This window comes from Lampris incognitus, chromosome 2, assembly GCF_029633865.1.
Source record: "Lampris incognitus isolate fLamInc1 chromosome 2, fLamInc1.hap2, whole genome shotgun sequence".
Classification (NCBI taxonomy): Eukaryota; Metazoa; Chordata; class Actinopteri; order Lampriformes; family Lampridae; genus Lampris; species Lampris incognitus.
Window position 1 is genome coordinate 134,135,010 of NC_079212.1, and position 15,212 is coordinate 134,150,221.

At 48.0% G+C, this 15,212-nt stretch overlaps 1 protein-coding gene across 1 annotated transcript in view; it reads left to right on the forward strand.

Annotated features, from left to right (window-relative positions):
* Window positions 1-4,140: 4,140 nt before the first annotated feature.
* celf4 (CUGBP, Elav-like family member 4) overlaps window positions 4,141-15,212 on the forward strand; it is an 87,546-nt gene continuing 76,474 nt past the window's right edge. The window contains exon 1 of the mRNA XM_056273549.1: window positions 4,141-4,423. Coding sequence (XP_056129524.1) covers window positions 4,141-4,423 — 283 coding nt within the window. The remainder of the gene's footprint in view (window positions 4,424-15,212) is intronic.

Here is a 15,212-nt window from a genome sequence, read left to right on the forward strand (position 1 = left end):
ATTTAAAACTTTGCCCCCCCCCCCACATGAAGAAGAAGAAGAAGAGGTGAGAGAAGGCATCCCTATGCAGAAGGGGGTAATATGGGAAGCTCCGTGTGGATTATCGTTTGGATTATCTACTCGCGAAAATTGCCCACAGAGAGAATTTCATGCCCGCGTTTATATGTTTACTCGCCTCTCTGTAAACCGTAAAACTGGGAATGTAATCCATGACAGGCCAGTATAAGCAAGCAATCAATCTTCAGAGGGCAAAATGTGATGGTTTTCTGCGATGCGATGGGGGCAGTTTTGTGTTGTGGCACCGTGGGAGGGGGAGTTCCACTTGGAACTGTCAGAAGCCCCGTTACTTTGGTTCATGTGTGTTATGGAGACCTACTATATGGTCTGCCCCTCATGTTATGTTGGTGGGACCAGGCTATGTTCTGGAAGGGTTCTCTGGGGGGTGGGCCTGCTGCTGCGCATGAATAAAGGTGTCCTCCTGAAGATGTTTCCATGCATTTGTCCTGCACTGGTGTCAGGCCTGTTGTTGGCTTGTACTTTCAGCACCACGGACAGCAACCGTGCTTCCACTGGCTGCACACAAAACGAAGCGGGACAACCGCTGCATGTGTAAATAACGCCCAATCCACCGGATACATGTTTTTTGTAAAGAGTGCTGGAAATAGATACCCTGACAAAATGTCAATGCGCAGAAAGGAGGCCAGCAGCATTTTAAGTAAGAAAAAATTTGCAAGCAGGGTTGCAAAAAAAAAAAAGAAAGTTGAGGGATAAGACGAACAGGCCTGCAACCCTTTCAGCACACCTACTCCGTTGACACAGACGAGCTGACGGTGTGACATTGTTATATGTAAGTATGATCACAGGGATTGGGGAGAAGCGCCACTTGGCGTGCAGGAAGACCCTCGTATTCGCCGTTAATTGCACGTTGAGTCTGACGGGGGCATTTCACCGCGGGGCATTGAAGCTGTCTCCGGGTAGGACAGCCCGCTACTGCGCACAGGTGAGGCGTGTGTGTGTGTGTGTGTGTGTGTGTGTGTGCGCGCGCGCGCGCGCGCGCAAGGACGTAGACCGTAAGGCAACCACAATGGCGCCATACCTTACATAATAATCACACCGAACATAATTATATTGATTTGCGCCCTCCCATTTCGCCCTTGTATTAAAAAATATTGCTGGAGGCAAGTCAGGCGTGAGTGCAGGCAGGGCTACGCTGTGGTGAATGGAGTGTGGCCCCGGGGGAAAGCTTGGAGAGCAGACCGCGGTGCCGTGCCAAAGAAAGCCAAGCCCACCCCCCCACCCCTCAGCCCCCTCTACCCCCCCCCCGCCCCCCGCCCACCCCACGAGGCCCGGTCATGCCGTGAGAACGGGATGACATTACCGGGCCATTTAGCTGGCGGGGGAAAAAAAAGCAGCGAGAAGTGAGAGAGGCGCAGAGTGTGTCGCTTTTGTTATTTAATGGTTGGCTAATGTTTATGTGGAGGGAGGAGGAGGAGGAGGAGAGGGGGGGCGGTGCATGCATCATAGCCAAATAATGAAAACAAATAGGCTGACATTATGAGCCCCCTATGTTGCAGCTACCGTAAGGCTGCGTCGTTTCACCTGAAGACACCGAACCGGAACCACTGTCGGAGTGTACTTTTTGTTTTCTTTTTTCGCCCGCCAGTGCTTCGCTGCCTGTCGCTGATATTCTGCCCCGTAATGACTTTAGACAACAGGAAATGGCCTGCTCGTAAGCACATTTTTTTTGGCAATAAGGTGTATGGTTTAAGAAAACGGGGCAGTGTAGAAAGGCTCCATCACAAAGTGTACACGTCATTTGTTTTGCGTTGGGTTTCTCTGAATGTTGCTGTCGTAAAATCCTGATCGGGTACGCACCTTTACCTGTAGCATTTATCCATAGGAAACTGTTGACGTCAGGTCAAGGGTCAACAAGGAGCTGCCGCGTGCTCGGTGGTTGCATTTCGTTTGCCATATCATTAAAGAGAGTCTTTTTGGGGCGGCAAGGCTGTAATGGGGGATGATTGAAAATAGCGCTGTCCTCCTTTTGAATCCGGTCGTACATGGCACATGGTCAGCAAAGTGGGCAATAAGGAACATTTGCCTAATCAGTGACAGCGGAGACATGGCTTCAAAGACGAATACTTGTGTTTTCTACCTGCTAATTTCACCAGTCCACTAACCACCTCTTCGGGTCATAAAGAAGCGCGAATTAATGGCGCACTTGGGCTATTTCTGTGAAGGTTTCCTAATTTGCACAAGACCAGTCATCCCGTTGTGGCGACTGTCTAAATCCCACATCCAGCCCGGGGCTTTTCCAAAATAAGCGACTGTTGGTTGACATGATAAGCTCTTTTTTGCTTTCCATTTGATCAAAAACGCCTGTTTAGGCGTCATGACGTGTGTACCCCGAAATGAATTTGAAACGAAACTTGTGATATCTGGATAGGCCTGTCACGTTTAGATGATCAGCCTTTTACTATAGTTTTCGGCCCGTTAACCTATCAAACTCCCGCCAGTAGGGAATTCCACACCCTCTCGATCCAAACTTCGGTCTTCCCTGATGAATGAGATTCTTTAGCTGCTTTTATTCCCTGAAGTTAGCGAGAGGGTCGCCGACCTCTTTCACTGTCTATGTACTGTGTCTTTTTGTCTTCGTGTGTGTTTGTTTTCCTCGCCGATGTGCCCCCTCTACGCCACTCGGCGGTGCTCCAACCCAGTCTCACACCTATTCGGCGCTGTGGTAGTCACGTATTGATCCGCGCTGGCGGACAAATCCAGTCCAGCGGTCCGCGTTACTTTGGAAACGGCGGGCGAATGGCGCTCTCGCTCGCGAACAGCGCCCGCTTGCTGGTGCGGGAGGAAGCCGGCGCGCGCAGCCCCGCTGACTGACAGACGGTCCGTCGGCCGCCCGGTTCGTCCACTTTTTAACCCGCCCGTGCGTTTCAGCACCGAGGCGCTGTCCGCGAGCCGCGGCTCTGCCGGATACTCGCGCTCCTTTATTCGCACGCGGCCGCGGCGCGGCGCGGGTGGAGCGGAAGGCGGCAGGATATATCATATGCGATGGGACTCGGCTACTGTGAACGTCGGTCGACCATATTTAATGGTTTCGAGCCCTGAAATAAACATGACATGTTCTCTTTTCACAGGAGCAGAGGCGGTGTCAGGGGAAAATGCCTCTACGCCGATTCTACGGCGCGTCACCGTTGACACAGCCTGACAATAGTGACCCGCGTGTCAGCCGTGAAGCTACGCTTATGAAAGTGCTGCTATTTGCTCCGGATAGAGCACAAAGAAACGTATTCTCTATATTTCTCTATTTATAGACCCCCCCCCCTCTTCTTGTTGGAATGTACCACTTGGACTACGAATGAGGAAACGGGGGGGAGAAATCGCTGGGTTTCACACATACAGAGTTTCTAGTGGCTCCCCCTTGTCCAAACCTCCCTTCAGTACTTGTAACGGTTGAACCGTCCCGTCCGTTTAAACCGAGAAGACACCCATACCGACTCTCAATGCAAAAAAAAATAATAAAAAAATAAAAAATGAAAAAATAAAAAATAAGAGTGCCGAGAAGCAGGGACAAGGAAACGGGGGTGTACATAGACAGTGAACGCTCTCTTTCTTTCTCTTCTCTCTCTCCCTCTCTCCCTCTCTTTTCCCTCTCTCTCTCTCTCTCTCTCGCGCTCTCGCTCTCTCGCGCTCGCTCTCTCACACACACACACACGCTCTGGAGCGCGCGTGCTCTCTCTTTTATGAAATCAATGAACGAATTATTGAGTAGGACGTAAATATTAGGATTCGAGCCTCCACCAGGACCAACGACTGGCGTTTTTTTTTCTAATATATATGCGTCTTCGCCAAATGCCATATGTGTATTCATATCAATGTAAATAGCCTATTTGCTTTGGTAGGACGACAGCGAAACCAGCTCCGGTACGTTTTCTCGGACCCCAGTTTTGACCAAGACCTCAACCAGTTTTTCTGTTTTTTTTTCTTTTCTTTTTTTTTTTTTTTTTTTTTTTTTGGCGAAAAACGATTCTCCACCCCGTCGCTGTTGTTGTTGTTGCTGCTGCCGCTGCCGCCGCTGCTGCTGCCGCTGTCGCTGCTCATCCATTTCCAACTCGCTGGCTGGTCCGAAAGATGGCAACTTTAACCAACGGACAGGTGGACGGCACCGTGCACGGCGTCGGTGTGGTCTCCGCCAACACGAACGGGCTTGTGAACGGATTAAGCCACAGCCACAGCCACAGCCCGGCGGGCTGCGCAGCCACAATTCCCATGAAGGACCACGATGCCATCAAACTCTTCATCGGCCAAATCCCGCGCAACCTGGACGAGAAGGACCTCCGGCCCCTCTTTGAGGAGTTCGGCAAAATCTATGAGCTCACCGTGCTCAAGGACCGCTTCACAGGCATGCACAAAGGTGGGTCGCTCTTGTCTTTTACACCCCCCCCCCCCCGAAATATGACATGTGGGACTTTTTTTCAGATTTTTGTTTTCTTTTTGCTTGTGTCTCACATGGACTGTGGTTGTGTTTGGCGATCTGTTACCCGTCTCATAGTAGTGCGGGGGGGGGGGGCGCAGACCCAAAAAAAACATGTTGGCTTTGATGGATGGAGAGAGACTTTAGGTGGAGCATTGTGCCCTTTTCAGTGTGATACTTTAAATGTTTTGGCTTTAGTCGACTAAAAGGGGGGGGGGAGAGAAAAAAAAACCCGTGTCATGGGCTATTTGGTGGCTTGATATTAATCTAAATCAGCGGCTCGTTCTCTACGTCACCGAGCTACAATATGTAAGCAAAGTGAATGTCACGAACCGGGAGTCACGACGGTGTCCATTGATGCAGGGGTGCGATGCTGGCAGGATGGCGGCGCCGTGCGTGTAGCGGTCCCACTCGGTCAACACGCGTAGCCGAGCGGTTGTAAACGTGCAGGACGTGTAGAAGCGCTACAGCCGGGCCACTAACCTCACCTTGCACTGCCGGCAGCGTGGGTATGAATACGCCTCCAAACTCCGCACTCCAAACAAAATTAAAGACGCTTTTTAGAGAGGTGGGATTCGAGGACTGGAGTGGTCCATTGCTGAACATAAAAATGCAATTAAATTGAATAAAGCCACAGTGAAAAGACGTTTCAAGAAATTGCAAGGTGTGCATCACACTCTTGGTGGAACGAATCAGTCGTCTCACACGTTTGGCGTATTGGGGGGGGGGGGCAACTGGCCCCACTCTGGGTGCAGTACGAGGGAGCGAATCCGTACTCTTCGCCCAACTTTAATGAGCAATTCCATAGCCAGAGTATTTTATATCCCGATGCTCCACAGGGATGAGTCATTCTCTGCAAATCACCCCTCTAATGAGAGGTCACTAATTGATCCATTACACCTGCAGGGCTTTCTCACTCCCCAAAGAGAGCGGGGCACTTTAGGAAATGACCGGTCCCCTTTACGATGGATTTTGAGAATACTCCTTTCCCGAAAACTACATTAGTACCTCTACCCTTCATAACCGCTGTACAACATGCGCCATGTGTCATTAAATGGTGATATACAAATAAATCTAGTGGGTGGAGACTGTCAAGAGAGGAGGTTGATATCAAAGAGGTGGAGAAGGAGAGGGAGAGGAGGGGGGGTTATCTTTTATTAATAGCCCAGCTGTAGTAGTACTCCCTGTTGGATGGTTAATCACAAGCAGCCCCAGAACTATGGGCACAGCTCGCCAGCTGATTGTAAGAGCTGTCTCTTCACTGCGATATACAGCCCCGCTTCCAGGGTTGGGCCCCTACTTTCATTAGTGAGCCCCCCGCCATTCTCATCTTTTCACTAACTGGAGGCACTCGCTGCTCCCTGGTTCACCAGTTCACTCCCTGCCTCCCTGCTTGAAGGCCTCATTTCCTTGCAGACCCCCTAACAGTAAGGCGAGGAGGACGCCGGTCTCTCAGAGGGTTTTATGAGGTTATATGAGATGAAATGACAGTTGTCCGTACTTTGACGAATTGCCAGACAGGGATGAGCACACGCGGTATTCCATTCATGGCACGCTTGGCGATGTACCGTAAAGATATTTGCATGCATCAATGGGAAGATTGGTGTTACCTTTTCTTTTTCTTCCTTGCATCCTTGGATTTATAACAGACCAGCAGAATAGTTTTTGGAAGACTCATCGATTCTTCTGTCTTTCCCGCTGCACATATGCATTACTCAACCTTCTTCTTCCAACTCTGCCCTGTTCTTCTTCATCCCCCTTTCTGTACATTTCCTCTTAAGATTCATTTAACAGTAGTTAGACGAGTGGCTTCCTCACTACTTGTTCATTCTCCTCCTGCAGCGATTGTTGGCTTGACAACCAGCGCGGCAACATGGCTCAGTGATAGTACTGCACATTACATTATAGCTGTAGTGGTGCAAAGCCTTTACATTGTGTGACATGTATTGTGGAGGCCAAAATGATCCGATACCAACCCCCCCCCCTCAAACTTTGTTCTACAACTGTGTTTCATAAGGCATACATTGAATAATTGTCTTCAATAGGGACGTTGTTGCATCCCATCACCATACAACAAGGACAAAACTGAGCTTTTTGTGGAAGGGAAGAGAAAAAAAACATGTTCCTTAAGTTATATAATTGAACCCTCTTTAGCCTAAGCAGATCATAAAGAGAATATACCCTCCTATAGTGTTCATCAGCAAGCAAAGAGAAATAGCCCGGTAGTGCTAACTCTGAGGAAAGAGACCCCTATTACATCTATTGTCAGCGACTCCTGTGATACTATTGCCATAACCCTCCCTATAATGACTCCATGTATCACTAGTAATCTAGTCCTTAGGATTCTGTCCCCGTGGAGCGGAGGGGTGGAGGGAGGAGGGGAAGCGCGGGACGGATGTCCGCAGAGGCTGGGAGCGGGCAGCGAGGCGACAGTACAGGCCTACATTCCCCCCAATGATTTTATTTCTCTCTCTTCTGCGCCCAAGCAGTGCTAATGGAGGCCATTTGTAATGGTCACCGTCTGCTGCTGCTGCTGCTGCTGCTGCTGCTGCTGCTGCTGCTGCTGCTGGTACTACTGAGCAGGACCAAACTGAGAGGCCCTGCTCGTACAAAGAGCCAGATATTTCCCTCTGCTCTCTGGTAACACGGCGTCTATTCAAGAAAAACCTGACACCATCTATTAGGAGGATTTTGGGTCATAACCACAATGCTAGCCGAGTTGGGCTTGTATGGTAATAGGCATTTGGTAATTAAAGGTGTTATCTGTTGTTTGCTGTTGCCACAACCTGAAGCAGTGTTGTTTGCGTTACCGCAACAACAACAACAAAAAATTATAATTTTACCCCTTTTTAAATAAATCCAAAAGCACAACCATCACTTGTTTCTCTTTGCTGCTATTTGATTAATTTGGTGTCAGCCTAATTCAAGTAGATTATCTGTCCTTGGCCACTGTATGATCTGGTAGTGGATTTCCTCTCAGGTAGAGCTGAATCTAAATGGTTAGAGCCAAATCTAAGGCTCCCTTCCTCTAAGGCAGATGGGCCTAGCATTATATATTAGGAGTGACAGGCAGTGTAGACAAAATGTCATAGGTACTCGGTTCAGGATATCCTGAGCTTTACAAAAAGGTCTCCTGTTTAAATCAGAAAGGAGGCTGTCGGATCACTGTAAGGAACTAATTGCTGACCGTATTACCCACTCCTGACCCATTCCTGACCGTATCACCATCAGACACCATTACCCTCACCATCGCCACAACAATCGACACGTGGATCGGTCCGATCGCCGCCCCTTTTCTCAGTCCTCGCAACCTATCACAAAGCAGCATCATCTGAAACTGGTTTTTGTTCAACACTCGCTCTCTCAATAACAAAAGTCTCATTCTGAATGAACGTATACAGTAACCTTGATTTCCTCTGCCTCGCCGAAAGCTGGCATAAACCCCTGGACTACTCGTTAAACCAGACCACACCCACAGGATTCACATACATGGATAAACCTTCATCTTGAGGGACGGGGAGGTGGTGTTGCTGCTGTTAACAGGAATTACGTTAAAACAACCACCATTTCCATTCCTGCCTCTCATTCTTTCAAACACCTTGCCTTCAAACTCCGTGGTCCCACTCCTTTGGTCACTATCGTCATCTACCCCCAAGCCAAACCCTTCCTTCCCCTCCGACTTCTCTGATTTTCTGACCCACCTACTATGTGCCATCTTACCTTCCGTTCTCCTCCTGGGTGATTTTAATATCCACATTGATGACACCGACTTTAAATCTGCCATAGACTCCCTGGAACTGCTACAATGCTTCAACTTCACACAACATATCAACTTCATCGCTTATAGTCGTTGTCCCATCCTGGATTTGGTCTGCTCCACTGGTCTCACGATACATCAACTCTCCAGCCTCAACCTCAGCATCTCTGACCACCTGGCAATCACCATGAACTTTGACATCCCTGTCCCCATCCCAAAAGTCAAACGCATAATATACTTTGAAAATCTTAAATCTATATCCCCCTCAGCTCTTTCTGCCTCTCGTGCCAGTAAAATGTTTGCCTCCCCTCCCCTGCTATATGATAATCCCTGCGATCTTTTCAATTATTGTGATGACACACTCTCCTCCTGCCTTGATCAGCTGGCCGCCATTAAAACCAAAACGGTCTCATTCACACACTCAGCTCCCTGGGGACTCCTGAATTCCATCGAATGAAATCCCGCAGGGCCAGCTTGAAAGACTCTGCAAGAAAACTGGTTTAACTGTGCATCTCCAAGCCTACACAGACTACCTTCAACCATACAAAGATGCTCTCATCACTGCCCGATCGACCTACTACTCACACTGTCTTCACCAACCCCAAGGCTCTCTTTTCCACAACAAACACACTTCTCAAGCCCCATGGCAATACCTCCAGTTCCTACACAATTAACAAGGGCAATGCTTTCCTTTCATTTTTCCAAACTAAAATTGACACTATCTACAGCAACCTGACCACCTCCCACACCCTTTCCACCCCCCCCCCCCCACTCCCCAGTTCTCCCCTGTATCCCCAATGGTGCTGTCCAATCTTATGGTAGGAATGAGAAGCTCCACTTGTCTTCTGGATCCCATCCCATCCAATTTTGTTAAGGACTGTCTCCCAGCTATTTCCTCACTCATCACAGAAATAATTAACTCCTCCTTCAGCTCTGGCTCAGTCCCCATATGCTGGAGGATGGAGCTGTTGACGCCTCTATCCTCAAAAAAAACCTGGACTCAACCCTGATATCGTGAGCAACTTCCAGCCCATCTCCAACCTTCCCTTTCTGTCAAAGATACTGGAACCTCACAACTCTCAACGCCTCCTAACTCAAAGCTCACCTCATCTTCAACAGCCTGTTTGAAGCATTTCAGTCAGGTTTCTGCTCACTGCACAGCATGGAAACAGCTCTCCTTAAAGTCACCAATGACCTGCTCCTCTCCACAGCCTCTGGCCACCTCAGCATTCTCATCCTGCTCGACCTCACTGCAGCTTTCGACACCATCAACCACACCATTCTTCCCTCCTGCCTTGAATGCTCCATAGATATCACCAGTAATGCCCCCTCCTGGCTAAAGCCATATCCCACAAACAGACAACAGTTCATCAGCATCCACAACTGCACCTCCTTCACAGCTGCTCTGTTCCAATGTGTCCCACAGGGTTCAGTGCTTGGTCCACTCCTGTTCATCCTTTACGTGCTCCCCCTTGGTAACATCATATGTCATTATGGTCTCCACTGCTACTGCTATGCTGATGATGTCCAGCTCAACATCTCCACTAAAGACATCACCACTACAACTCACTCCAGGCTGACCAACTGTCTCACTGAAATAAAATCTTGGATGCATGCCAACTTCCTCAAACTAAATTCTGATAAATCTGACATAATCATCATTAGTCCTAAATCCCTTACCAAAACTACTAACTTCTTTCTCACCAGCAATGATGCCCTCTTTCTCCCACCCCACACATCTGTAACCTCGGATCATTTTCAACAGTAACCTCTCCTTTGAACACCACCTCAACTGACTACTGCAACAGCATTCTCTACAGCTCATCATCCAACGTGCTAAACAAGCCCCAGTAGATCCAGAACTCCGCTGCCCACCTGCTCATCCACTCTCACTCCCGTGACAGCATCACCCCTGTCCTCCAGAACCTCCACCGGTTCCTTGTCTCACAGCGGATCCAATTCAAAGTCCTTCTCCTCACTCAAAAAGCCCTCTGTAACCAGGCCACCTCCTACCTCATGGCCTGCTCCACTGCCATACTCCATCCTGCAGGCTTTGCTCTTCCAATGCTAACCTCCTGTCTCCACCACACAGGGCCAAGCACCGGCCCTGGGGTAGCAGAGCCTTCTCCATAGCTGCCCCCTCCCTCTGGAACGCCCTCCCCAAACACATCAGGGACTCCACCGATCTGTCCATGTTCAAATCATTAATCAAAACTAACCTCTTTAGAATTGCCTTTAATGTATGATTATTGCTGTGTGTTTTATGTTTTTGGTGGGTTATTTTTATGTTTATTTTATCTTATGTGAAGTGTCTTTGTGTACGTTGAAAAGTGCTTTACAAATAAAATGTATTATAATAATAATTATTATTAATAGTAGTAGTAGTGGTAGTAGTAGTGTCATTATCATTATTATTTGTGACTGTAAAGTTTCTTCTCAATTTAAGTTTATACCAAATATAATTTTGTACTTTGGTATTCCATGTAACTCTCCAGAAACATGTAGTTATCTCAGGCTTTTGTCATATGCCTGAAGTAATACAAGAGTTGAAGAATAAGGACCCTTATTTATATGGTTTGAGTAGGCTCATATGGCTTGTGTTGTTGATGGATCATTGCAAACTGTGCAACCATCAATACTTCTATCGGCCCCTCTGAAATCTCCATGTGTGTAACATGCACATCGCAATTCTCAGTTAATAAAAAAAACGAATTGAAATTAGTCAAAGAACTACCTTTGGCTCATATTGTAAGACTTATGTCTCGATGCATGATCAATAATCCAGGTAAAGACATTTAGGAAAGGGGAGTTGAATCAGTTCATCTGGACAGTAACGTTTAGTGGGAGAAACGTTTCATCACTCATCTAAGTGACTTCATCAGCCTCGGCTGACTGCAGGTACCCCCACCCTTATAAACAACACAGCTGCATAACGACTGAAACCGGCGCTCAGTTTGATATGCAAATTGCCATGACCATTAATTAGCGTTACAGTGGCCATGTGTACTATTCACAGAGGATTGGGGGATAGTTGCAATCACAGATGGCGTAATGTGTAAGATGGCAACAGATGTACCCCTAGGAGCCCCCCGCCCCGGTTCAGGGATGGTCGTTCACTCTTCACATAGATGGCCTCGTTGACTCCCTGTTCAAACCAGCGTTCCTCCCTATTAGTGGGGCAGCTTAGCATAAAAATGGTGCATTTTGTGATAAAAGCGTCAAACTTGGCCAATATGTAGCTTAATATATTTAGAAGAAATTTGGATATGGAGCCACTGAAAATTAACCCCGTAGTGGCCATGGCAGGCAGGGGCGTTGTTAGATCGCTTTTAGCGGGACTGTTGCCTCCCTAAATTTCATATCAACCATTATGACAAGACAGCGGAGAATGTTACCTTTCCAGAGATACCAATATTATTGTTCTAGTCCAAACAGAACCAGAGATATGCCATTTTACATATCGGATGCCACCAACCCATGTTGGGAAAACTAAGCTCCCAGTCCCTTCTGAGACATTATTCATCGATACACTACGTATAGACATCTATACCTAAACACTCCCCTATTCATCTATACAGTATGTATAGATATTACCTAAACACTCCTCTATTCATCTATACACTATGTATAGACATCTATACCTAAACACTCCCCTGGTCATCTATACACTATGTATAGGCATCTATACCTAAACACTCCTCTATTCATCTATACACTATGTATAGGCATCTATACCTAAACACTCCTCTATTCATCTATACACTATGTATAGACATCTACACCTAAACTCTCCTCTATTCATCTATACACTATGTATAGACATCTATACCTAAACTCTCCTCTATTCATCTATACACTATGTATAGACATCTATACCTAAACACTCCCCTATTCATCTATACACTATGTATAGACATCTATACCTAAACACTCCTCTATTCATCTATACACTATGTATAGACATCTATACCTAAACTCTCCTCTATTCATCTATACACTATGTATAGATACCTAAACTCTCCTCTATTGATCTATACACTATGTATAGATACCTAAACTCTCCTCTATTGATCTATACACTATGTATAGACATCTATACCGAAACACTCCTCTTCTGCTGGGCAAGGTTTAGAACCAGGAAACAATACACAATTCAGTACCTCAACAGTGTTTATTGTTTTTTTATTGTTGTTTTTTTATTTACAAAAGTAACTGCTTATCAACGTAGTTTTTTCAACATGCATTGGTGCCATCCGATGTGTAAAACGGCATATCTCCGGTTCTGTTTGGACTAGAACAATAATATTGGTATTTCTGGAAAGATGACATTGTCCTCTGTCTTGTCATAACGGCTGATATGAAATTTAGGGAGGCCACAGCCCCGCTAAAAGCGATGTAATAACGTCCATGCATGCCATGGCCACTACGGGGTTAATTTTCAGTGGCTCCATATCCAGATTTCTTCTAAATATATTAAGCTACACATGTACCACGTTTTGTGCTTTTAACACAAAATGCACAATCCTTATGAATATTGGAGTTAAGCTGCCCCGCTATATCAAGGATGTGCACATCCACCTCCTTGAAAGAGTGGCCACCGGCCGGTAGATGGGTGGAGGCTGCGGAGTCCTGGCCTGACGTGTCAGCTCTCCTGTGGTGTGCTTGGCCAGCCTGTGTTTGGTTTCCCCAGTGTAAAAGTCACAGCAGTCCTCCCAGCACTTAGCAGCGGACATTATATTGCTCTGTTTGTGCCGGGGAGACCTGATCCTTGGGCGGACCAGTTTCTGGGGCGGTGTATTCTGGGGTTTCAAAGCAACCGAGACGCGGTGTTTGGCACAAAACGTGCGTGTAGAACGTTTCTCCCGCTAAACGCTGTGTCCAGATGAACTGATTCAGCTTTCGGGGATTGTAAGTCTTGTTTTGTATGAATTGGCCCGGAGACCAGGATGACAAAACATGAATGATTGATGCTGCGCTCTATTTTAGGCCATGAGGAGTTACAGGTTGTCATTACAGAAGTATCCCCGCCCAAAGAGAGGAGTAAGACTAATTTTGTCTTTGAACAAGAGGAGAGAGGGGTGTGAGTGAGGCATTTTGTCCTGCGGGTCTGAGTTAATTCAGCTTGCGTTTCAGCCTCCGAGTTTCACTCCCGTTGCATCATCCTCTCTGTGGGATCCTTCCCCTCTTGCGTTTGGTTTGGGAGGAGTCCATGTGTGTATTTAGCTTTGTGTGCGTGCGTGCACCAGGTGGATGCACGTGCACCCCTTCTCCTCCCCTGGCCCAGAACGCTCCACTCAGCTCAACTCTGGATGCATATTCAGGACCCTCGTCGTGCTCTGTTTCTATGACGACACCCGGCTCACAGTTGTCGAGTGTTTTGTCAGGGAAAGAGGCAACATTTGTCACCGAGGAGGCTGCTCTTCTCGCCAAAGTACCACTGCCACAGACACTTGCCAACCTCGCCCGGGAGGAGTCCAGAACAGCCAAGCAACAAGAGAGAGGAAAAGGGGGAGGAGCCATAGACCTCATTTATGAGAATACGCTGAGCCCGGTTTGTCAGGCGGGCAGTTGTCAAGGCAGCACTGCCCCTGTTGCTTAATATTATTGGAGCGCACTGTCAGATTGGGGCCAGTTGACGGCCGAGCAGGATGCTAGTTAGTCCACGAGAGAGAGAGAGGCGACCACGTGAAGCTAAGGGAGGGAGTTGCTCGTGGAGCTCCCGCAGGGATTAGCATGCTAACAGCAGGTCTGGAGTCACGATGCCTGTCATGGAGGTGGAGTCCTCTGGCTCCTACGACCTCGACGAGCTTCTCATTAAAACCACTGACCTTTACAGAGAAAGCGAGGGAGAAAGCGGTGTGGGGGGGGGGGGTGTTTAGCATGCATGCATGGTGGGTGTTGAGGGTGGGCCTGGATCCTACCAGCTCATCTCACTCCACCTTTGTAAGACTGACTGGGACTTGGATAAAGCACAGTCACAGATCAGTCACACATTCTCTCTCTCTCTCTCTCTCTCTCTCTCTCTCTCTCTCTCTCTCTCTCTCTCTCTCTCTCTCTCTCTCTCTCTCTCTCTCTCTCTCTCACACACACACACATACACAGAAATATGCAGCGAAAAAGTTTGACACAAAGTTTTACCCCCCGAAAATAATTAAAGCGCTACTAAACACTTAAACGTGTTTTTGAGCTGTGAGCTGAATGGTGTGACTGTACGGTGGTGAAACACGTGGTGTTAACATTGACATTTCTTACCAAATGTATTAAAATCGGCCTTTCGTGGGTTGAAAATGGCTCAACACGCCAACTACCTTTTTAAATCAGCCCTGAACTTGCAAGGCCAATATGCTGACGTCGAGTCGACCGGTTGGGACTTATCTCCATAATAAGATTAAAAAATAAAAGTTTGATGCCCTCTGATCAGAGGTAGGCGGCCCCCCTCCCCAGCCCCCACCCTTGCATGGGAGTCTGTGAAACCGCGCTCGTTTTCAAATACAGGATGACGGAGACTCGTTCCCAGGAGTTCAATCGCTAACCTTGCTCGCTAATATTGCATTTCCCCCAACCTTTTGGATTTCTCCCAGTTTACAGTTCGTTGTAGTTATATTATTTCATAATTTCCCATTTTGGTGCGATGGTTCGGACTTGTGCTCGTGACGGCTGTAGAAGAACCACTGGGCAACTGGGTCGGTTGGACTCGGCTCGCGCCGCGGCCGGGGTAGGGGGCAGCAGTCTCCGTGTCACCCGCCTCTCTCCGCCACCGGAAAGCCGCGGCCCACCTCACACGGCCCCCTTCCATGGGCCGCACATCCGTGTCACGGCGGTCGGGACGTCTTCGCGGGACGTGGTCGGGTGGGTGGGAACGTGCCGGTGGAGGGAACGTGCGGCGGCGAGCCGACCTTCCTCGCGGATCTCCCAAGCTACTCCTGCCGATGCTCCTGCCTCATACATCCACGCTCCACCCCCCCCCCACCC